The following is a 24,466-nucleotide window of genomic DNA, read 5'->3' as shown; positions in this document are numbered from 1 at the left end:
CTTTCAGAGGCTGGCCAAGCAGGCGTGTTAGAATTCCCGTCTAAGCAAGGTTATAGACCAAATGTGGTCGGCCTTCCATTTGAGCTATGGGCATTTAAGTGCTATTTCCCAGCAGATCCGGGCGCTCCAAAGGAGCTGAGACTTCCCAGAACACAGGAAGTGTTTCTAGTGTCGGATTCTATGTTCAAGGGGTTGGTCGCCTTCGGTTGGCCGTCTGGCCTAAATGTCAGAGTTCAAGTCCAAGGTGGGGCCAAGATGGAAGCACTTTGCAGGATCATGTCATCGTTGTGCCGGGCGCAAGCACCAGCTGTAGCGGTTTTGCATGGGGGTATCAATGACCTCAGCAGGAGTACAGATCCATTTGTAGAATCTGGGAAACTGGGGAGGCTCTTTGGAGTTGTTTCGAAGCAGTTACGAGCTCGGTTCCCGGAATTTGCCAAACGAGGAACCACGAGACGAATCGAGTCGTCGCATCTGCCAACTTAGGTCTTAAATCCTTGTGTAGGCAGAATGGTTGGCATTTTCTCTCCAACGATCACATAATGCAGCAGGATTTGATCGATCAGGTTCACTTGATAGTTGAGGGAAGCTTGAAGCTGCACCGACGGCTGCAGTTATTGTTGCGCTCCATTTTTAGTCTGCGAGTGGGTACGCAAATAGTGGTGTAAAACCAGACTCTGCATGGCATAATTCTGGCTTTGTTTTCTTTTGTTGATTATGTAGCTCGTTCGAGTGGCAGCCAGGCTGAAGGAGCTCGACGACAGGCTGGACAACTCTGCATACAGCAAACAAAAGAGCAGCCTAGTGAGAAGCTTAGAAGATTTTCTTAGCAATAAGCACGCCGGGGGTTACTGTACAGAAGGCGCCGATTTGGATACGGCTACTCCGAACGATGTTGTCAAGTTTCTGATTGATAGGGATTCAAGGGGCAGGACGCAAGTTCATATTCTTGGATGTCCAAACTTAGGAAAGAATGGTTTTTGCACCTGCGGCTGCTCACGGCACTTGGCGGTCGGTACAATAGATTCTTACGTCGGCCAGCTAAGAGCCTGTTTTAACGCCATTGGAAGGACGCAGTATTGGACAGAGAGCGGCCAATGTGGAAATCCATGCATCTCGCACCGCATACAAAAGTACATCAGGGCCGTCCGCCGGGAGCAAGCAGAGGCGCATGTTACTCCCCGGCAGGCGATACCGATATTTTCAGACAAAATTAGATGGTTGTCGGGCGAAATAAGGAGGAGGATTTCCGATCTTGAATCAAACGGCAGCAAAGGATTTATTCAGTCTTATATTTTGTACAGGGATCTGGCATTTTTTCTGTGTTTGTGGTGGGCGGGCGATCGGGCAGCGGATCTCGGTCGTGCCAAAACATGCGAGGTCACAAGGATTGATGACAGAGATCTTTTGTTCAACCACACGGTGGGCAAAACAGTGAGAGAAAGTAACTCTTCTTTAATCGTAATCCCAAAACTGGAGGCCGAGGATATGGACCCGGTGGGGGCTGTTGACAGGATGGTGGAAGGGGCAAATACCGGGGGTTACAATCTTTCTGATGGGTATCTCTTCCGCCCTGCAACTCCTAATAGACAGGCTTTGGCAAATAAACCTTTCGTCGGAAATGCTCCTGCCAACAGGTTGAAGCTCTACTTCGCATCTTCCTCTGAACCTAGCGACAGCAACCTTAGGCCGCATGGTGGGCGAGCAGGAGTGGCCGCCACGCTAAAACTCCTGGGAGCTACTGATCAGCAAATAATGGACCACTGTAGGTGGGCGACGCACCGCACCTATAAGCATTATACTCAGGCTGAAAGGATATCCAGGCGTCGGAGCACGGTACAGATGTTGAAGGACGCGGTCAGCGACGATGGCAGTGACCAGGTACCATTAGCAGACATGGCGGGGGTCTTTTATCGGACCTTAAACTCTGGCTTCAAAGCGCAAAGCGCATTTAAGGGTCCCGATCGTTAACGAGCTTAAACGTTTGGAGGCATTGACAGCGACCCGTCATGGAGGCTCAGATTTAGGGTGAGATATGGGTGGAGAACTAGCGATTTCCCATAGGTTGGTGCAGGAGTTCTAGCTGACTTAGGAGTTTTGGAGCGAACAGTCGTTTCACACCCAGTCCTGAACAATGTAGAAGCTGGAGCCCGAAACAACAGAGCGGTGCAAATAGACTACTATTGGCATTGCCTTGGCCGTAGAGGGCGACTGATGATTCTACATCAGTCGCCACTCTGCCAGACGGGGTTCGAGGTTGACTAAGCAACGGTTCTTTGAGTCGGCAAGTACACTGGTGAGGGCTCGGCAACAGCTTTCCCCACCCACCCACCCCACAAGGGAACACAGGAAGATGGCGCCGGCTCCGGTTTCTACTCTCCAATCGTTTCACACCCAGTCCTGAACAATGTAGAAGCTGGAGCCCGAAACAACAGAGCGGTGCAAATAGACTACTAATAAAACCTAGACACGACATTAACTGCTTTTACATTGTAAATTCTGTGAGCAAAACGGGCTGCGTCAAACGGCCCGACGCCATGCGCGAATTATCATGTGGCTTCGATTTACGCGCATACTATATACGTATCCCACGAATGTTCAGGCCAGCGCCAATGCACTTGTGCACCAGTTACTTTTTTATTTCCCGCATGCGTATGGGACCAAATACGCATGCGTGTGTGGTGTATGGGAAGCAGGCAATGCCGAATCCGGTCAATGTATACACGCACAGACTTGCGGTTCATGCTCGCTTTGGATGAGTCGGCATTTTTTACTCTCTCTGCCGCAACTTGCGCAAGGGTATTTTTTGCCGACGCCGCGTCAACTGTGTGAACAATTTGACAAGCTGGGACCTTGGCACTGTTGAGGCAAATGCTTACGTTATCATTTAATGGGCAATTCAAGATTATATCTGTACGGATTGATTTGTTAGCAATTTTTGAAAAAGGAAAGGTCTTTTCAACGGAACTTCCGGTCTGATGACGTCTTACGCCTAAAACTTCGCACACATCTTAAGTGGGTCAAGGTCATCATATACACCAATATTTAGGCGATTCCAACAAACTTCGCTACAGACATCTATTCAAAATACATTTTTGAAAATTTTCAACCTGTCGCTAGAGGGCGCTCGAAGATCGCATGACGTCATCGGTAAATGATTTAAAGAATACTATCAGCCAAGAGACTAACACCGTTGAAAGCAAGTTAATATCTATTACCACTTTCAAATAATAAGCCACTTCCGGTTTTGGCCTTTTTCAACCGGAAGCAAGGGTCACGTGATTGCACGCACACTGAATGAAATAAAGATCTCAACCTACTCTACCACTTGCCGGCAACAGAATGCTGCGGACGCGTACGGTTGATTTCTTATGCATTTTTAAATATTAAAAGTGTCACAATTTGATTGCCTATAAATAAACACCGGATGACGTCATCATGACGTCATCATTACACAATGCTGTTTGAATTAGGGTCTTTGCTTGGACAAAGAGTGGTGTAAATGAATAACTGGCAAAGAGTCGAAAATGCCCTCTGAAAATCTACATTTTTTTTAAATTTCTGTGTACAAAGTCTACGGGAAGAATTAAATATTCAAAATTCTATAATAAATCGCGTGATGACGTCAGCATGACGAAAAATTTCAGCATACATCTTCAGATGATGGTTAATAACTAAGTTGATTGGATTGAAAATAATTGCCAAAGTGGCTTGTAGAATAAAAACGTGTACAAAACCTATGGGGAAAGTGGGGAAAAAAAAAAAAAAAAAAAAAAGGACAAAAAAAAACTTTAACGAAAACAAGAGCTGTTCCCAATTGAAATTGGGAACAGCTAAAAAAAAAATCATTTCCAAATTCTCCCTACAGGAACTTCCGGTCTAATGGCGTCATAATTTTGAAATCTTGCAAAGTTATATGTTGTTGATAAAACAAAACAAGAGGCGATTTGGTTAAATTTGGATGGATGGTTTTTAAATTAAATATAGGAAACCCTATTTGATGTACCGCGAGAGGGCGCCCTTTCAAATGATGACCTCATAATGCTGTTTTTGTGTCCTTTTATTCCGTTCTTAACACTTCCATAATTTATTTGCTTATAGTAAAGAGCTTCCACCTTCGAGTTATGTTAAATTTGTATTGCACTTCCGGTAACACCGGAAGTGAAGGTCAAGCAGTTTTGTGCCTGGGAATAAGAATTGTTGCCCGAGGCATCATTTACAACCTCATGCAAAAACAAATATGGTACTCTATTTAGTTCTTAAGATATAGCTAAAACCATTTTCACAAATTTGGCCCATAAATTGCTTGTAATTTGATACCTGATGACATCTTGATGATGTCACATTTTTAAACTAGAACGGCGAAGCCGCCATGGCTCGCTGTCCAAGGCAGGAAGGGAGGCTGAAGGTAGGGTTGGGGATGGGCATGATGGAAGGGGATCAGGATTCTTGTTGATGTGCCTAGGTGTAGGGGTCAGTTTTTAAATGTCAACATAAAAAGTTAACAGATTACCTAATAAATACATATGTATATAGGTTAGCCGTCACTGTATTATGGGGGAGTTTTCCATTGTTAAGGTTATTAGGACCCAGTTGTGGATTTTTGCAGCCCCAACAGTGTCTTCTGGTCCCCATACTTGTAGTACCATGGGAAAACTCTTGTGTAGTCGCCACAAATGCAGAACAAGAATGGGTATACATGTACATGTAGACACAGCACCATCACCACCTCCCCCGAACCTTACCCCATCCCAAAACCTTACCCCATCCCCAACCCGCCCCCTCCCCCACCCAACCCCCTACCCACACCCATTCCATCCTCCCCTAACCATCCCCACCCTATCACCTACACATCCCAACCCCACTCAAACTCCAATCCCTATCTCCTTCCCCCTCCCCTGACCCGTACCCTCCCCTACCCCAACCCCCTACACCCACCTACCCTATCTTCCCTTATCTGTCCTTACCCACCCTACACATCCCCATCCTAACCCTTACTTGAATTCCAATATCCCGCCCACCCCATTCCCCCACCCATACATCCCCACCTGACCCCATGCAACCCCTACTCTGATCCCTATATACTGCCCCCTCCCCTTATCCAACCCCTACAACCCATCCCTACACATCCCCAACCCAACCCCTACTCCGATCCTATATCCCGCCCCCTGCCCAACCCCCTCCTAACCCAACCCCTACATCCATGCCCATCCTCTCCCTACCTGTCTCTCCCTACCTGTTCCCACCCCACCCCTACAAATCCCCACCCCACCCAAACCCAGTATTCCAACCCCTCTCCCCACCCCAACCCACCCCGCCCCACCCATCCTAGCTCCCCTACTCATCCTACTCACACAAACCCTAACTCCAACCCTATACCCCACCCCACCCCACCCCACCCCACCCCACCCCACCCCACCCCACCCCACCCCACCCCACCCCACCCCCACCCCCACCCCCACCCCCACCCCCACCCCCACCCCCACCCCCACCCCCACCCCCACCCCCACCCCCACCCCCACCCCTACCCTCCCCTACCCCATCCCTACTCCAACCCCAAACCAGAAGCTCATGCACATCCCCAAAATGCATAGTGTACATGTACATGTTATACCGGTATACACACACGTACATGTTATACCAGTATACATGTACAATGTACATGTAACAATTAAAAACTTTAACATTTCCTTGAATTAAAATTCCTCAATAAAATCATAAAATTTACTGCAATGATATGAACCTAACTGAAGTTATAAAGATGATACATGACAACTGCATTTAATTTTTTTCCCCAAGTTAACTAGAACCAAAAACTTCAACATTTTTATCTGAACGCGGACGGCCGGACGGACGGACGGACGGACGGACGGACGGACGGACGGACGGACGGACGGACGGACGGACGGACGGACAGACGGACGGAAATTGGTATTACATAGGCTCGCATCTGCTTCGCAGCTCGCCAAAAACATCTTTGGACGGGAGTTCAAGTTCAAACCAGGTTTTATCATGACCCTGTAAATCGTTCGGAAGAAATTCGGTTCATTTCGATGTGGAGGCTTCTGTCTGTTTCTTAAATTCACCTAACTTTGACCTTCCAGTTGATCCAGAAGTAGTAAAGGTCAAGCAATTTCACGTACACGAAAAAAAATGTTTATCAATTAATGGTCTATCTGCTTACAAGGTGTGAACATGATTGATTGTTTTGTTCAAGAGTTATAGGTGAAAGTAATTTGACACCTGATGAAAGACAGAAAGAAAGAAAGAAAGCAAGAAAGATTAATCGTAACAACTCCAAACAGTGATTTGGTTGTGCCAATCACTAGTACAAAACCAAATATCAGTCAATAAGACTTATTACAGACAAACATTGGTGTTCTGTCAACATACAGAGTGAGATCAAACCATATTCTATTAGCCTTTGAGCTCTGCTAGATATATAATTCAAATGTATGCATTGTTACTATTAGGTGTTTGTAAGTTAGAAATGTATTAACAAACAAATATGTTGAATTTTTGTTGGTGTTTCACATCTTACAGGGGTCATGATACTCTTTTTAAGAAGTTGTCAAGGTAGTAATAGAAGCAGTCTACATGCATTACCAATTCTTGTCCAAATACATCAATAGCTGCTGCAGCTTGTCGTAATGCATTTTCATTCATTGGTTCTGCATGATCAGATGGTAGTCCTCCAGTCATCATAGAGTCACTCACAGCTTCATCTCTTCCTGCAGCATCGTTTTGGTCAGGCTTACTTGGCAGCGGTTCTGGTATGTTATTGCTTGGAGAGCTGCATACATACGTAGAAATATAGAACTTCTGCATACATAATGAGTTCTTCAAAGGGAATCCACGTACTTCAAATATATAGTGACCTGGAATGAAAATATCCACTAAGAAACTGCCTGAAACATTCAATTTTTTTTTTTATTCAGTCCATTAAGGAAAAGATAAGGACACATGTGGGAACTGTAATAAGTTATAACTGCAAGAGGGTAGTATGACAGCGTAGGGAGTGGCTAGGGGTTTCCAATTTGGGGTTCTTTTCAACAGTTGTTGACTGCTGTGATGTGAGACAAGTTAATTTTTTGGCTCGAGAGACACACAGCACCCCATCAGGCGAAGATAAGGGTGCATTGCATCCTCCTGGGGAATAACAAACACCCAGTCAAAAAGATTTGTCACTCACTATGCAAGAAATAAATTAAATCTGTGAAGTGAAACCTTACTGTGAGCTTTCTTGCCAGACATAATATTGAGAGGCTGCATGTTCTCTGTAGCAAGGCACACAGAGCCTACACATGCGCAGCACCCTAAAAGTGCTTCAAGGTATAATGTATGAGGTAACATAATGCAATGCTGTGAATAAAAGGTAATTCAAAAATACCTAAGGCCAACAGAAGGAGAATAAGCTTTATGTGGCCTCTCTGGACTCCCATATATTTGCACTAAGTTTAGTCAAGCACCATTTGCAGTCATCAGCCGACATTTGAAGCAAAAAAGTCAGGTAAAAAAAAAAAAAAAGCCATGTCGCCGCACCACTTTTTGGGCAAGCTCCATGCCAGAAACTGGAGACTTTTTTTTTTGGCCTAAGACAGTTTACCCATTCCTATTGGTCGAGAGCCCATCACGTGGCCGGTCTTTAACGGATGATAAAACACCAGCTGGAAGTGTTTAAGATGGCCCCTGATAAAGGTGGCCCCTGAGTCAGGACAATCAAATTCTGGCTTTGAAAGTGTAGTCTTCAGAATTTGATGGTTTTGAAGTTCGACAAAAACTAATTAATTTTGATAAAGCAAATAAATTTGCATCATTTTCAAGTAAAATTGTCTGATAGGCAGAAAACATGGCTGAATAAAGAGACTAAGAAGTTGCAGGAAAACTTTGTCTGCTTGTGCCAAGGCCGCTAGCTCGATACTGTTTACAAGTGAATGGGATGCAGCTACCAGCTACTACACACACACAACCAACTAAGAATGGGTGTACATGTGCGTGTAACCATCGGAACTCACACACGTACACATACATATACAAGTTCTACCCAAAAATGGCCAGTCTTGTGGACAAATACACCACGACAATCGTGGCTTAGAGAGATTCGTATCGGAATCTTTCTAAAAAAAAATTAAAAAAAAAACACAGCTAGGGGTCATTCCATGTCAAATCACACCCAAAAATTGAAAGTTTATACCCCACCTCCTTTTAAGTGATTCGTATTTAGTGTATGCGGTAATTTAGGCTGAAAAAGCTAAAATTTTAAGTTTTTGCGCCATCGGACAAACCGCCATTTTTTGGCAGGTTTTTTTTTTTGCCAAATTTGTTATCGTGGTTTCTATGGAAAGTTTACATCATTATAAATCGAACTTTACCAGTATTTTTTCATGTCACAGTTATTTGAAACATGATGACTTTTTAACCTTTTCTTTGAACTTAAATTTCACCTAAATTAAATTATACCCGAACATGTTTTCTACAAAATATCCACAAATTGGGGGTACAGTATTTTTGTTTGGTTTTTAACTTATCTTAAAGTTGGCATCCTTGTTGCAAAGTTTGATATTCCGGTGTACTAGTCGATCTAAAGCAGGATTTTTTTGTCCCTGCAGGTAATGGATTTAAAGCAGGGATGTTTTGGTCTCTGAAATGTGTACATATAACTAGTACATGAGCCTGAAAATGTGTGTCACTTTTTTAACGATACCGTTTTTAAAGTTTTACATTTCACAATGTTTCTCCAAAAATCATATGGCTACACACACACACTTAGCCCAGTAGCTTAGCGCATCACGAAAGTGTCAAACGATTTGCTTTAGGCTGTCTTATTTCTTCCTGTTTCATGGTAAAAGCATGCCTGAAAACAATGTTAGGAAAACAGGTTAATAGTTTGATATTCAAAAATCCTCAAAGTAACTTCTTTGAGGGTGTGATCTTGGGTAGTTTTTTTTTTTGGGGGGGGGGGGGGGAGGGAAATGCAATCTCACGCTCCGTTCATAAAAACGGCCTAATAACATGGATGGCAATCTAACCCCGAAATTCGTGAACAAAACATCGTCAGAATTTTGTCAATGTTTCTACTTTTTGGAACGTTTTATCAATTCTTCTACATTTTTTTACCAAAAAAGCATTTCTGAATGGGAATAAATATGTGTTTGGCCAGTTTTAAACAAGATGTGTAAGACCAGTTTGGGGTTTGAAAGTTGATAATCACCCGAGAAGCATTCAGATTCCAAACCGGTATAAACATGTTTTAAACCTGCCAAACACATATATATTTATTCCCTTATTTATATGCAACAACGTGTACAGGGTGAGTAAAAACAAGGGAACCCAAATGGTGCCCCCTATGTTTTAAACAATTTCTGCATGTAGCATTTTCAAAATCCAGGATATAAAAAAACCAAATTAATATGCTTTGTTTTAGTGAAGACTTATTCTAATCGTACTTTTCCAGTTATGGAATTTTGAACACAAACACTGTTTTTCAACCTTGTCCAAGGATCACATTTAAGGTACGTAAAATTTCAGTAAAAATGAAACAATGTTGTATCCTGAAAATGATATCAGAATAATCCCATAAGTTTCTGGGGTAGCCAAGTAGGAGTAGCCAAGCAAGACTTTAAACTCTTGACATTGTAAAGCATGATATTTTAACATGGGAAGCAGCACATTTTAAAATAAATGTCATGATAAGTGCCAGTTATTATGGTTATGAGAGTGTTTTCTGGTATGTGAATAGTTTTGGTTTTGCTGAAATATCACCTACCTTTATTGTGATCCGTGGACAAGGTTAAAAAATGGTGTTTGTGTTAATTCCTATAACTGGAAAAGTACATGAACAATTTGAATGATTCATTCACTAAAAGAAAGCTTATTAATTGTGCTTTCATAGTCTAGATTTGGAAAGTGCCACATACAGATCTTCTTTAAAAAATAGGGGCCACCTTTTTGGGTGTTTTTTTTTACTCACACTGTGTATTAATCTAATACACATTTTTATATAGTTGACACATGGCCATTCTAGATGACTGAAATTGTAATATCTGACACATGATATGGTTAGGCCACAAAAAAAAAGTCTCCGGTTTCTGGTATGGAGCTTGCCAAAAAAGTGGTGCGGCGACGCGGCTTTTTTTTTTTTTACCTGATTTTTTTGCTTCAAATGTCGGCTGATGACTGCAAATGGTGCCCGACTAAACTTAGTGCAAATATATGGGAGTCCAGAGAGGCCACATAAAGCTTATTCTCGACCCTAACCCGATCTAAAAACACGTTAAAATTGTGCAGCAGCAGGATTCCAGTCAAACTAGTGCGTTTGGCGGTTTTGAGACATCATCTTTCATTGAAAAAAAACAACTTTTTCATTTTGCCGACGCGCATGGCTACGGCGACGCGCGCGCATACCAGAAACCGGAGACTTTTTTTTTTGGCCTTAGAAATGGATATATGATTAAGGGAATAAATATGTGCTTGGCCAGTTTTAAATAAGCCCATTTAAGACCAGCTGGGGAATTGCCCGAGCCAAAAGCAAGAGATATTATTGGCGACCAGGCCCCCAGCTGGTCTTAAATGGACTTGTTTAATACTGGCCAAGATGTATATCTATTCCCATTCATAAATACCTTTAACCCTAAAGGGGCCGGGTAATTCCGCCCCCCCCCCCCCCCCCTCCCCCGGCCCCTTTAGGGTTAAGGTAAAAGAGTCAAATTAAGTATAAAAAAAATATAAAATTAGAATAGTTTTGTTCAACAAGGTTACTTCATGTTTTTATTAAAATGTCACCTATCAAACTATGTTATGGTATGTGCTTCTCGTGAGCAGTCGTAAACAACTCCTTATATGGAAATTGGTATGCGCGTGGCCGTGGCGCATACTAAGAGATGTGGCTCAGAATGCAGCTATGTGGCTCAGAATGCAGCTAGTGACGCAGAATGCAGCTGTGCTGGTGTAGTATGAATTTAGAACTAGAAATACTAACTAATTGGTAGTATTTCACACGCCGAAGTGAGAATTGTGAATGTTCAACTAATTTAAGGATAAAATAGACCAGATTTCATAGGAGTCAAACTTCATGTGACACTGGATAAGTGTTTGAGACCAGCCAGCCGGCCGGTGTTTTATCAACTGTTTAAGACCGGCCATGTATGTGACCAGCTCTCAACCAATAGGAATGGGTAAACTGTCTTAGGTATTTATGAATGTAACATCTGCAAAGCTATTCATTAATTGTCATTACCACCAATGTTTGATTGTTTTAACCTACTGTTTGTTCAAGGTTGGCAGTGGTCTATCAACAATAGTTGCGGGTGCTGGAATATCAGAAGCTCTTTGTCCTGTAGATGATGGACTGTTGGTCCTCACTTGTCCTGGAAGGTTTCTAAGAGACTCGTCTTTCATTGGAGGCAGTGAAGCATCATTTTCACCATTCTAAAATTAACATGGCAGAGTTCAATATAATCAGAATTATTAACTAAGTAACATAACATTAAAAAAACATGCTATATTAATAACTTAACAATAATAATGGGCAATTCCGTTGTAACAGTCTTAGTCTAATACCAATGTGAAACAACAAAGTAAAAAACTCACAGTGAAAGAAAATGTTATAATAGCTTAGGCCTTAATGCACAACACGACATGGTTAATGTAATGTTTAGCTGAACAAATTAATGAGATATATGTGCTGCAAATGGCCATTATGGATGTTACGCTTTAAGACATCGATTTTTAATTTTCAGTAAACCATGATAAACCCCTGTGAACTTTCTTGCAAGAATTTAATGAAATATATAGGCCTATAGGTTCAATCTATAAAAGGAGAGTTTTACGAGAAAGGTTGCAAAATCAAACTAGAACTACATGTATGTCTGTTTGATGAACAGAACAAAGTTCTAGGGCTTTCTGGCATTATGTTCTTTTTTTATGAGTTTACGTTTTGTTTTGTCCATATGCAGTCAGGGTAAATTACATGCAAAAACAAAGTTCAATGATTAATTCTCCAGATAAAGGACTTAAAAATGTGCACCTCATGACATCTCATGATCCATGATGACATCATCATGACGTCACTCAAATTTTGTCTCTAACAGGGCTACCAATTTACATAAGTTTGAACCCAATCCAACATACATTCTCTAGATATAGAATTTTAAAATATACATCTTTAAGATGACGTCAATGACCACTAATGAGGTCATCATGACATCATTTGTCTAGGGCCAACTTAACCTCAGGTTCTATGTCTGTGCCTAATTTGAAGTCAATCTAATTGTATTTCATGTCATATTTTGCTAATAGAAAAAACTGTAAAAAGGTGAAAAATATATAAATAATCAGGTGATGACATCATCATGACGTCGCTTCAGATTTTACATACCATTAATTATTTCATTGTGGTACTTTGATGTCAACTGTGGGATAACCATATGTATTTTTTTAATGGGGACATTAACTTTTTAGCATTTATACCTCTGGCATTTTTAATATATGTATAAATGTATAGATGTTTATAGATGTATATAATTGTATAGGCCCTACATGTATTTGTGTAGCCAGAGGTATTGGAGTTGAAGGCCTTCGGGCCACAATTTTTAGGTAAACTTTTTTAATTCCAGGCATAAGCCCCTGGCTGTTTCGTTTTTTTGTTTTTTGCTTTGTTTTGTTTTAATGTTTTGACAATGTTTGTTGTTTGTATGTGTTTTTTAATGCCGAATAAATAATAATAATAATAATAATAATAATAATAATAATAATAATAATTACCGGCAATGGGGTAATAGGGAGACTTTCCCATAGACTTGTGCACACAAATTTTCCGATTTAAATGTGCCCTAACCCAATATTCCCTTGTCCTTTTTCCACGAATTTCAGTATTTTTACTAATTAGACCATGAGCAACAAATATAACCTAATTGCAACAGCAAAATTTTGCCTCTAAAGGGGGGCTGGGCCAATAGGGAGACACCTAGGTGTTTCCCTATTAAGCCTGTGTCTCCCTACTTTCGAAATTTCTACGCTAACGTGTCTCCCTAATAGTACATTTGTAGGAATAACAATAATAAAAATAATAGTATCAAATTACCACCAAGATTCATGATGATCGAACTTACTCTTATATGAGATTTCAAGAAATCGCATTTTTGAGGACGTCATCATGACGTCACACACTTGTCACAAAAGAATTTTGAATTTAGTACGCTTAGTTGATGAGATATGGGTTTAAGGTTTAAAAAATCAAAAATTTATAAAAATCACATGATGATGTCATCATGATGTCACCTCATTTTTAACTATTGCACATCCTGATTACATGTATACGGGCAATTCTAAAGAAAATGTTACCTCAGGGTGAAAAAATGAGTTATATACAAGCTTAGTTTTCAACTGAAACTCAATGAAGGTCTATATTTTGATGATCAAATGGAGAAAGTAAGAAATTGCATCATTATGATACCCTTCAGCTATAGAAAAAAAATATTATGATCCTCCAAGTGGTGGAAATTTCAGTGATATCTAATAAAATTGAATAAAATAATCAAAAGGACCTAGCATATTGTTTTATCTGCTTTAGAAGGAAGCCAATGCTTGATACACCATCAGAATGGCAATTCGAAATTAAGCCCAGTTTCATCATATATCCGGGTAATGTCCGTAACATTTTAAGTAGAAACTTTCGCTTCATTTTTGTTCCTAGTTCATTTGCAAAGCTAAAATGTGATTTCAAATATATGTGTGAATGTTTTTAAGATATCTTTTGTAGTACTGGTATCTCCAAAAACAGCGTTACTGATATTACAAGCCAAAACGTTAAGGATGTTACACACACATGTATGTACATTGACAAATGACCTAGATCTAGATATCACCAATTTTTGTTTCTCATATCAGAATATGCTCAAATAAATCCATTTAGCATCAATTATCTTCATATTGTCAAATATATTGGGGACATTAGGTAATAAACAAGATGCTACCTTTATTCATGCCAAGCTGAATATTATATAAAGTGACTACAATTTGTCACTTTACATGAATGCCTGAAAAAGCTCCAGGAACAAGAATTGTGCACACTGCGTTTGTGCCACTACATTCTTGACAATCCCCAATTAAGATTGAACAAGACCAAACCATGGAAGCTCTTCCTTATCCCACAATGGACAACCAGACAGATACTTCTTCCAGAATGATATTATTCTCGCAGAATAACTTGGATATACAGTTCCTATTGTGTTTTGGGCAAAAGCGCAGAAAAAAGGAAACCCAATTGGCAGGACCATTCATGTAATGAAGTTCTGCATGTAGCACTTTCAACATCTAGGATATGAAAGCCCAATAAATAAGCTTTCTTTTAGCACAAGAATCATTCAAATCACTCTTTTCAAGTTAAGGAATTTCAAACACAAACACTGTTTTAAACTTCTGTCCATGAATCACAAAAAAAAGGTAAGCATTCTTTTTTTGCTGAAAGAACACTGACTTAAAACCTACTGAAGTTGTCTACTTACTTTTTGGAATGGATATGCCACTGAATGCAAAATTTTAACCAAGCAGTACAGGTAATATATTGTCCTTATATTTTTTAAGAAAATGGAAATGAAAGGTTCATGATTACTGATGGCATGAACAAAAAATAACGTTTTGTGAGTGGTCGGGCACAACCCGACCACTGTCTGATAAATTAAATTGTTCTGATAAATATTCTTTGTTTGGTTCTTTCTTTTTTTCCGGACAATAATTCTCCACGGGTTTTCTCCTAAATGGTTTATGAACTTGTAACTTGCACCATACATCAACCCTCATCCCGAGTGGTGCATATTACTCTGACGTCATGATGACATCATCAGGTGTCAAATTACAAGCCATTTTAGCTGAAAAAAAATTGACAAACTTCATTCACCTATAACTCCTGAACGAAATGATCAATGTTTTTCTTTGTGAACTTGCTTGACCTTTACTTACGGGTCTACCGGAAGGTCAAAGATAGGTGAATTTAAAAAGAAGACATTAGCCTAAAATCAAAACAAATCGCAATTTCTTTTGAGCGAGTTTACAGGATGATAATGAAACCTAGAATGAACTTGGAACCCAGAACAAAGATGTTAAAGAAATAATGATGTCATCATGATGTCATCGAGTATCAAATTACAAGTGAATAATTTGTAGTGAGGGCAAATTTCGACAAAATAGTTTGAGCAATATCTTTTGAACTCAATAGAGTATCATGTTCGGTTTTTTTGGTGAGGTTGTAGACTACATTCCTTGTTCCCCGACACAAAACCGCTTAACCTTTACTTCTTAAAATTAATGTGGCCTGACGTTGCGAACTTAGCAAGTTCTTCTTCAGAGGCTAAAACAGAAATGACAGAGATACATACATTAACATGGGGGTGCACACAAACATGCAGGGCTGAAAGAAGAAACACAAAAGGAGGATTAGGAGGGAATGGTGTGGAAAGATGCAGGGGAGGGTGGATGAGAGAACAAAGAAACAAAGGGAGATGGCAAACCACAAGGGGTGTGGTGTAAACAGGGGAGGGACCAGAAAGGGGAAGGATCAAAGGTCACAGGGAGTGGGAACGGACAAAAGAGTGTGAGAGTGAAGGGATGATGCGGGGGGGGGGGGGGGGGAACAGTATTGAGGTGGAAAGGGATGAAAGATGGCGGGAGATGTGTAAACACAAACAAGGAAGACCAGATGGATTATCTGTAACAGAGGACAATGGAGGAAGAAAAGGATTAATCATTTCCAAGTTGGATGTTGAGACCATGTGGTTGAATAGTCCGAAGACGATTCATCCACACCTTCTCTCTGCTGAGGCGAACTGACTCTTTGCGATGGCCAAGAGATTCAATGCCCTGCAAAATCATATCAGAAATGGAGTGGTTAGGCAGGTTGAAGTGATGACCAACAGGGGTGTCTAGTTTCTTGGTGTTGACCGTTGACCGATGGGCATAGAAACGCTTCTTGAGCGTATTCTTAGTCTCACCTACATACTGCACTCCACAGACCCTGCAAGAAATGAGATATATAACATTAGAGGTGTTACAAGTGATGTTACCAATGGTTCTGTGGGTAGTGACAGAAGAGTGGCCAGAAAAGGAGTCAGACTCCTGGATATGAATCTGGCAGACAACACATCTGGAACTGCACTTGAAAGTACCATGCTGGGTGGGAGGGGATGCATCTAAGGAAGGGACTTCAGCTCGAACAATCAAGTCCCGTAGATTTCGAGGACGCCTGTAAGCCAATGTGGGGCCGTTGGGGATGGCGCGGGCAAGGCGATCTGAAGTATGGAGGATATGATGATTGTCATTAGTGATTTTGCGGAGGGGAGGGAGATTGGGGTGAAACGTGGTAACCAAGGGAATCATGGGTTTGGCCATGGCATCAGGGGCCTTTCCCGTGAGAGCTAGATTTCTGGGGATAGCTTTAGCTCTGGCAATGGCACGATGAACTTGGCGAGAGCTGTGACCCCTGGCCACCAAGTTGTTCTTCAGTATCTGTGTATGGCGGGAGAAATCGGAATCATTAGAACAAATTCTTCTGAGTCGGAGTGCCTGGCTAAACGCTATGCCAGTTTTGCAGTGCCTGGGGTGACAGCTGGAGGAGTGGAGGTACTGGTGGGTGTCTGTGGGTTTGGAATACAGGTCAGTGGTTAGTGAGTTGCCTTGCTTGCGGACGGTGACATCCAGAAAGTGGGTTTGGTGAGCCGAGAACTCCGATGTGAATTTGATGGTTCTGTGGAAGGAATTGATGTGGTTAGTGAAGGTCAAGAGACTGTCCTCATCACTGGTCCAGATGAAGAAAACATCATCAATATATCTCCACCAGATCCATGGGCGACATGGGGCCGAGGCAAGAATGCGTTCTTCGAGGTCACCCATGAAGAGGCAAGCCATCGACGGGGCCATGCGAGTGCCCATTGCAGTGCCGTGTACCTGTAGATAGTGTTCACCAAGGAAGGAAAAATTGTTCTTCGTTAGTATAAGTCTCATGAGGGTGCCAACATCACTGATGGGAGGAGTCGTGTGTCCTGCCTTGGCCAGAGCCAAGGAGCAAGCACGAACACCCTCCTCATGTGGGATGTTGGTGTACAGAGATGAGACGTCGAAAGTCCCAATGATGGCTGTGCTGGGAATCTGGTCCTTGATTCCTTCAAGCTTGCGTAGGAAGTCTGGGGTGTCGTGAATGTATGACGAAATCTGTGGGACAAGGGGTTTGAGAAAACTGTCAATGAACAGGGAGATGCGTTCCGTGGGTGAGCCATTACCGGAGATGATGGGTCTACCGGGGTTGCCAGCCTTGTGAATCTTGGGTAGAAGGTAAAATCTGGCAGTCCTACAATCACAGGGAGAAAGAAATTTGTGAGCTTTCTTCGACAACTGGTCACGTGATCGCATATCGTCAAGTACCTGTTGTATATCTTGACAGAAAGTGCCTGTGGGGTCAGAGTCAAGGCGGGTATAGTTAGTGCGATTATCCAACTGGCGGTGGGCCTCATCAATGTACTGCTGACGATCCATGATGACCACAGCTGAACCTTTATCTGCTGGCTTGATGATGATGTCGGTGCGAGAGCGCAAGGAGTTGAGAGCCAGGCGCTCCTCTCTGGGGAGATTATCATGAGTCCTGTGGGGGAAGTTGTCCGGGTTAGTGACTTGGGAATTGATAACTTGAACGTATGTCTCTATGGCTGGCACACGATTCTTGGGGGGTACCCATGAACTCTTGACTCGAAAAGGCTCTGGCTCACACGGTTCACTGTCCAGGAAAAACTCACGCAGGCGGATTCTGCGGTAGTATTCCGTGAGATCTTGGCTGAGCTGAACCTGGTTCACAGAACGGGGAGCGGGACAAAAATTGAGACCCTTGGAGAGAAGTTTGTGCTCTGCGTCAGATATTGATGAGGAAGAAAGATTAACTACAGTGTTGACAGGGGGTTCTGGCGGTGGCGTGGTAGATGGGGACCTAGGACGTCTGAAACGTCTGTGTCTGCGTTGCTGTTGCTTGGCAAGCAAGCCACCAATCTTCTTGTTTCTCCTGTTGAGTAGGACAGAGTCAAGGTTAGACAAACCCCTTTCAATCTCATCATGGAAATTCCTGTACGTGGAGTCAGAACAACTGGATTTGAGTTGGGAGTCAAGGTGGGAAATATTCTGATGGAGGTCCTCACGTGTAAATTGACACTGCTGAGAGAGAATATTGATGAGTTTAATAGAGGCACCATGTAGAACTTGATTCCATCTCCTTTGAAGGTGTGGTGGGAGGTTTCCTAAGCAGGGAGTGTGAGACAGTTGCAAACCTTTGGGGATAAATCGAGAGAGGGAGTAAAAACTGTAGTTATCCTGATGGTAGGAAAAGCGTAAGGCTTTTTCCTTTGCCTTTCTGAGCTGTTGGAAAGTGCAAATGGTGTCACTCATATCTGTAGAAAGGGAGAGAATAAATTGTTAATACAATAAATCAGTGGAGGAACACGAAGACAAAAGTTGTCAAATGGAGTTGCTCATGCCTTTTGAAGGGACAGAGCAAAACAAAATTGTAGGTACCTGTAGTGTAACCTTTACTTCGTGTGTTACTGGAACTGCAATAAAAACTGAATTTAACTCAAAAGCAGTTCTAAGCATTTCACTTAAAGGGAAAATACAACATTTGCAAACATCGAAAAATAAAACTACCAAGTTGTTACGAAATACCTTACTAGGATGTTGGTAAATGACATGCTAAAGCATCCTGTGAAATTATGGCACCTGGGATGAAGCCATTTTCAAGAAAATTTCCAACGCTGGTCGGCCGAACACCGTTGGAAAAACATAACTATTTTTCAATGACTGCTCCAAATTTACCATTTTTTTTAGTCTAAATTTTTTTTGCTAGCTATTGGTTCCATGTTCATGAACGGGTGCAGGCCAGCTAGACTGGTTCCCTTACCTTACAATTTTCCTGTATTTTTGATCCATTTCATCTTTAGTGGAGTCAGGGAACCAGACTACTTAAATATTTTTGTTTTTCTTGGTTTTTCCAGCATTTTCGAACACAAAACGTCAAACATGTCAGTGCAACAATATTTGATCTATTATACTAACCCCCCAAATAGTTCATTTCTGAAAATTACAGCAAAAGCCAATGATGTACATTCCCTTTAAGACATTTAAATTATAAAAGTGTTTAGTGAGGATTGCCAGACACAAAAAACATTGGGATGACGCCATCATCCAAAAGCTGAACATAACATGCAGTTTGCTTTCTTTAATTTTAAAACCATCCGTTCATATTTTACCAAATCGCCCCTTGATATTCTTTGATTAACCACGGATAACTTCGCAAGGTTTTAAATTCATGACATCATCAGACCGGAAGTTTCATTATGGAGAATTTGGAAACGATCATATTTTAAACTTACTTCTATCATTTGATCCCTGTCTTATATATCTTCGTAGCCCAAATGATATCCATTAGGCCTGAAAAAATGTTTACCTTGGGATCTCCAATGCTGTGACATGTTTGAACCCGAAGTTAGGTGTTATTGATACATGCACTTATATATTTCATATTTTCATACGTTATTTAAACTTCACATTTAGCATTTATCCTCTCCAAACTTAATCAGTATTCACTTCCTGTTTGTGACTAAAACCAGAAATAACTTGTACGTGTACACAAAATGCTTACTGAAATTTATCACATTGGTGAAGAAGCATTTTTTTAAACAAAATAATTGATTGTATACTGGAAAGGATTTTATTTCATGACCCTTTGTTCTGACATAAACATATGCATAACCTAACTGGGCAGTGTGCAATAAAATAGTTGTCTGCCCACCACTCTGCGTTTGTAACTCAACAAACGCGAAACTTTCCCTTAAAACTGCCCCAAAACACGAACAACATTTTACAAAAAGGAACCTTGATGTTATGAAAACATCATGCTTTTGTTATTACAGATCTTACATTTTAACGTTATAAATGTTCCGTGTCTGAAATCGACTTCAACCACATGATAAAAAACATACTGAATCATGGGCATTCTATGTTTGGTGTGATATTTTTCGTAAAATATGACCCTTTCTCTCTGCCTTAAAAACAAAAACTCATAGAAAAGCCTGGTTCATACTTGCGAATCGAATTTGAAGTAATGAAACGTTAGCTGCAAAATTTGCCCAAGTTGAAATATGTTCAACTTTTACGAATTTGCAGCGCGAATACTTGCCATGACGTCACACATTCAAGTTCGAGTTTGCTTTCATGCCGAGTATAAACCAGGCTATTTTGAATGTGGAAACACAATGCCAAAATGACAACCTTAAACCTATAATTTTAGCCCAAAACCCCCTTTTTATGGACAAAAAAACTACATTTTTTTAACCACATTCTATCACCTTTAATTTGATATGCATGAGAGAGAAACTGACTAAAGAGATAGGTTTTGAGGTGGCATGTGACGAGATAAAGTTCTTGTATTGCCCTTAACTTGTCAGTCAAGGCATCCCAGAGACGTGGTGCAAAGCTGGAAAATGTACGGTCTCCATAGGCTGCCAAACAAGTATTTGGGGACAAACAGTATTATTGGACGACAACCTCAGACCTGGTCTCCTTTGATGTTGTTGTACCATTGTACCATTTCCTTCAGATAATGTGGGGCTAAGCCATGAAGAGATTTGAATGTAAGGAGAACTTTGTAATGTACCGGTATGCGGTACTGGGAAAGAATGTTGCAACCTGACAACCTGACATTGTATCATCCATTTCACAAAAGTTGCGATGTGTTGAATGTGTCGCAAGTTACGAAGTGACTAGTGGTCATCGTTAAATAAGAAGAGTCCCTTTCTTAGCCAGTTTAATGCCATAAACATTACATAAACAAGATTATAATACCGAGGCAATGTGTGTAAAGTTGTAAATAGAAAATTCATTGAATAATTATTAATAAGACTGGAACATTGCACTTGAAATTTCAAAGTAGCTAAACAGTCCACTGAGAGCTTGTTTTCCTTCAAAATTGCATCGCACGGCTACCATTTTGTTTTACGTTTTAGCAAATTTCGAGCTGAGATCCGACGACTCTTTGTTGAATATGAGATTTTGTCACAATGCATGTATTTTGACAAAATTCATTATACTTGGGGAAACATGGGTTTACTGCTACTCATGGTTTCAACCAGCTTATTTTGCAATTTACAATGCCATGAGGGCCAGTGTGTAAATTCTAACAGCTTAATAATGTGAGGTGTATAAAATGCTCTATTACAACACAAAAAATTCCCATTGTTTAACCCTTTAAATACCTGCAAAATTGACGTTTCTCCAAAAGCTGGGATCCTGAGAAGGATTCTGAGAAGGATCCTGGCACTAATTATGCATAAGTTTGACCAATCACAACAGGGAGTTTTAAACCAATCATGTTAGACCATTATCAAGATTGGACCAATCAGGACACAGCTGTAGATCACAGTGCTAAAGTGTAGGAGGGAGAATGCACATGTGTGTGTCTCATTCTGACACAGCTTTTTGTGCAAGCTGGATAAATTTATGGTAAAGCTGCATCAGGGGATTATTTTCACTGTGGAAAACATTTTCTTGGAACTTAGCTGACTGGATCTTGTGCAAGCTGGATAGAATACAGCACTAGACCTATGGTGAAGCTGCATCAGGGGATTACATGTATTTTCACTGTGGAATACATTTTCTTGGAATTTAGCTGACTGGTTCTTGTGCAAGCTGGATAGAATACAACACTAGACCTATGGTGAAGCTGCATCAGGGGATTATTTTCACTGTGAAATAGCCTAGGCCTACATTTTCTTGGAATTTAGCTGACTTGAGCTCTGCTGCAGTGACTTGGCCTTGTCTGTTGGGAATTGTGTTAGCCTACAACCTTTTTCATCCCAAGCCTGAAATCTTAGCAATGCCTCGACCAAGAAGGGTGGCTGAATCTGTTAAGCATGCTGGTGCTAAGGTGGGACGGAAACCGGTAAGACGATCATCAAGAGCAAAGGCCAGGATCCTTTCAAGTGTTCTTCCTGATGATCCCGTGGCTCCTTCAGTGATGACCACATCACCCACTGTGTTGCCTCCTGCTGCCCCCTCTGTGCTGCCTCCTGCTGCCCCCACTGTGCTGCCTCCTGCTGCCCCCACTGTGCTGCCTCCTGCTGCCCCCACTGTGCTGCCTCCTGCTGCCCCCTCTGTGCTGCCTCCTGCTGCCCCCACTGTGCTGCCTCCTGCTGCCCCCACTGTGCTGCCTCCTGCTGCCCCCACTGTGTTGCCTCCTGCTGTCCCCACTGTGCTGCCTCCTGCTGCCCCCACTGTGCTGCCCCCACTATGTTGCCTCCTACTGCCCCCTCTGTGCTGCCTCCTGTTCCCCCTACATCCAATGCTGGTCATCCTGCGAACATGGTAGCTAGTTTTCAAGCTCCTCATCAAGTATGGCAAGTAAGCAACCAGCAACATAGGGAAATGGGTAGCAACACCAATGTGACACTTGGGCCAACATCTCAGGTGCACACTGCCCATACGGCCATGGCTGCAGCGGGCTTCACAGGCAGTCCAAGTACAGGTATCCAGAATACCCCTTTATGCCCTACCACCAGCTTTCACCAAGCTTCAGGCGGGCCAGTGTCCTCCCAGATGTCAGGTAGTATGGCTAACGATAGCATTAGTCAGGGTGCATGTTTGGATGATACCTGTAGATCGGGCCTGTTGCCAGTAGTTAATGAGGTAGATAATGTAAATGTAAGTCCACCTTTGCATTCCTATACCCCCCAGTCTGTGCCAACTAGTATCAGTACTTGTGCCCCGTTAGGGTCTCTTCTTCCGATTTCTCTGAAAGAGAAGATTTGGCAGGGCATATATGTGGATTTTTCACTGTTGTTTCAGGATAGTGCAGCTACTGTCATTTCTATGAGGGATAAAAATCCAGAATTACAGTTTGCTTTGATTGGGGGCAAAATGATAGTGAAGCAGGCTAACAAACCACGAAAGAAGATTGACTCACTTGACAAATCTGCATTCCATACCTACATGTCGGTCTTTCTCATGAAACATTCAACTCGTTGGGGTGAATTGCTTAAATACGCAGAAACTATCCGAGCAGTAGCCCTCCTATTCCCTGGGTGGGGTTGGAAGGCATACGATGAGCAATTTAGATTACGCCAGGAAGCTAACCCTGCACGATCATGAGAAATTGTTGACACTGAGTTGTGGCTTACAGTTGCTGCTGCATCAGTCACAAGCAACATCACCAACCCCTCCAGTAGTTCCAATTCCTTTGGGTCACTGGTTCCAAAACAAGGCCTTTGTTTCGCATTTAATAGTTTTAAGGGGCGTCATTTTAAGGGATGCGGTTTTCTGCACAAGTGCAGCAGGTGTTACCAGGGCAGTCACGGTGTACATGTGTGCTGTAGTAATTTTCAACGTGCAGGGGCTGTAACCACTGGCAATAAGGGCTTGCACCTTGCGACGCAGAGCGCAAAAACAATGCATACTGCCATCGCCAAAGCGCCTCCAAAAGGGATGGGAGCAGGGCAACCTCGGGCATTCCGTACCCCCAACGCCAATTAAGCTATATGTACTGCAGCACATGCTGAAAGAATACCCTAATAGGTTAGATGCAAAGACATTACAAGAAGGGTTTACCTCCGGTTTTTCATTAGGCTACAATGGCCCTCGGGTTGGCCGAAATGCCGACTGTCTTAGATCCGCAAAAGAGCTTCCACACGTGGTTTTGGAAAAGATCGCAAAAGAGCCTCCTAGGTAGGATAGCTGGGCCATATGACAGGCCTCCAATTCCTCAACTGCAATGTTCACCTATAGGGCTGGTGCCCAAACATGAACCGGGTACTTACCGTATGATACACCACCTTTCATTTCCAACTGGGGGGTCTGTTAATGACTTTATTGATAAGGATTTATGTGTCGTTCATTACGCTTCTTTTGATAAAGCAGTTGAAAAAGTTCGTGAAAATGGTACTGGGGCATGGTTGGCTAAGTCCGATATTAAATCTGCCTTTCGGCTGCTTCCTGTGGCCCCAGCAGACTATGAGTTACTGGGTTTCACATTTCAAGATAAATTTTACTTCGACAAATGTTTACCAATGGGTTGCTCAGTATCTTGTGCACTATTTGAGAAAGTTAGCACATTTTTGGAGTTTTGCATCTGTGAAATTTCAAGGTCGTCATCAATCACTCACTACCTGGATGATTTTTTCTTTGTTGACAAATCATGGGCTGGATGCAAACACCTGCTGGACAAGTTTTCAGCAATGTGTTAAAAACTGGGGGTTCCTCTTGCAGTTGAGAAGACTGAAGGCCCACAGCAAACTATAACTTATTTAGGTTTAGAAATTGACTCCCAGCGCATGCAGGTGCGTGTGCCAATAGCCACGGGGTGGGTCATTTTCATAAATTGCATGGTAGGCCGGACCCTACTAAGGATTTTATCATTTCCAAGCTCCTTGAGGGAGCTCGTCGGGAT

At 41.9% G+C, this 24,466-nt stretch overlaps 1 protein-coding gene and 1 long non-coding RNA gene across 4 annotated transcripts in view; both read right to left on the bottom strand.

Annotated features, from left to right (window-relative positions):
- Positions 1-24,466, bottom strand: part of LOC119732013 (centrosomal protein of 104 kDa-like) — a 181,732-nt gene that overhangs the window by 113,706 nt on the left and 43,560 nt on the right. For all 3 annotated transcript variants that reach the window (XM_038205365.1, XM_038205366.1, XM_038205367.1), the window contains 2 exons: positions 11,264-11,427; positions 6,607-6,793 (listed from right to left, as the gene is read on the bottom strand). In XM_038205365.1, coding sequence (XP_038061293.1) covers positions 6,607-6,793; positions 11,264-11,427 — 351 coding nt within the window. The remainder of the gene's footprint in view (positions 1-6,606; positions 6,794-11,263; positions 11,428-24,466) is intronic.
- LOC119732017 lies at positions 15,237-18,660 on the bottom strand. Its single transcript, XR_005271507.1, has 2 exons — positions 18,559-18,660; positions 15,237-15,285 (listed from the first exon to the last, which is right to left on the bottom strand). It is a non-coding gene; the product is annotated as an uncharacterized LOC119732017 (long non-coding RNA).

Source organism: Patiria miniata, unplaced genomic scaffold (assembly GCF_015706575.1).
Source record: "Patiria miniata isolate m_02_andy unplaced genomic scaffold, ASM1570657v1 HiC_scaffold_24, whole genome shotgun sequence".
Taxonomy (NCBI): Eukaryota; Metazoa; Echinodermata; class Asteroidea; order Valvatida; family Asterinidae; genus Patiria; species Patiria miniata.
Note: the sequence above shows the minus strand (reverse complement) of the source record. Positions and strands in the feature narration are given on the sequence as shown.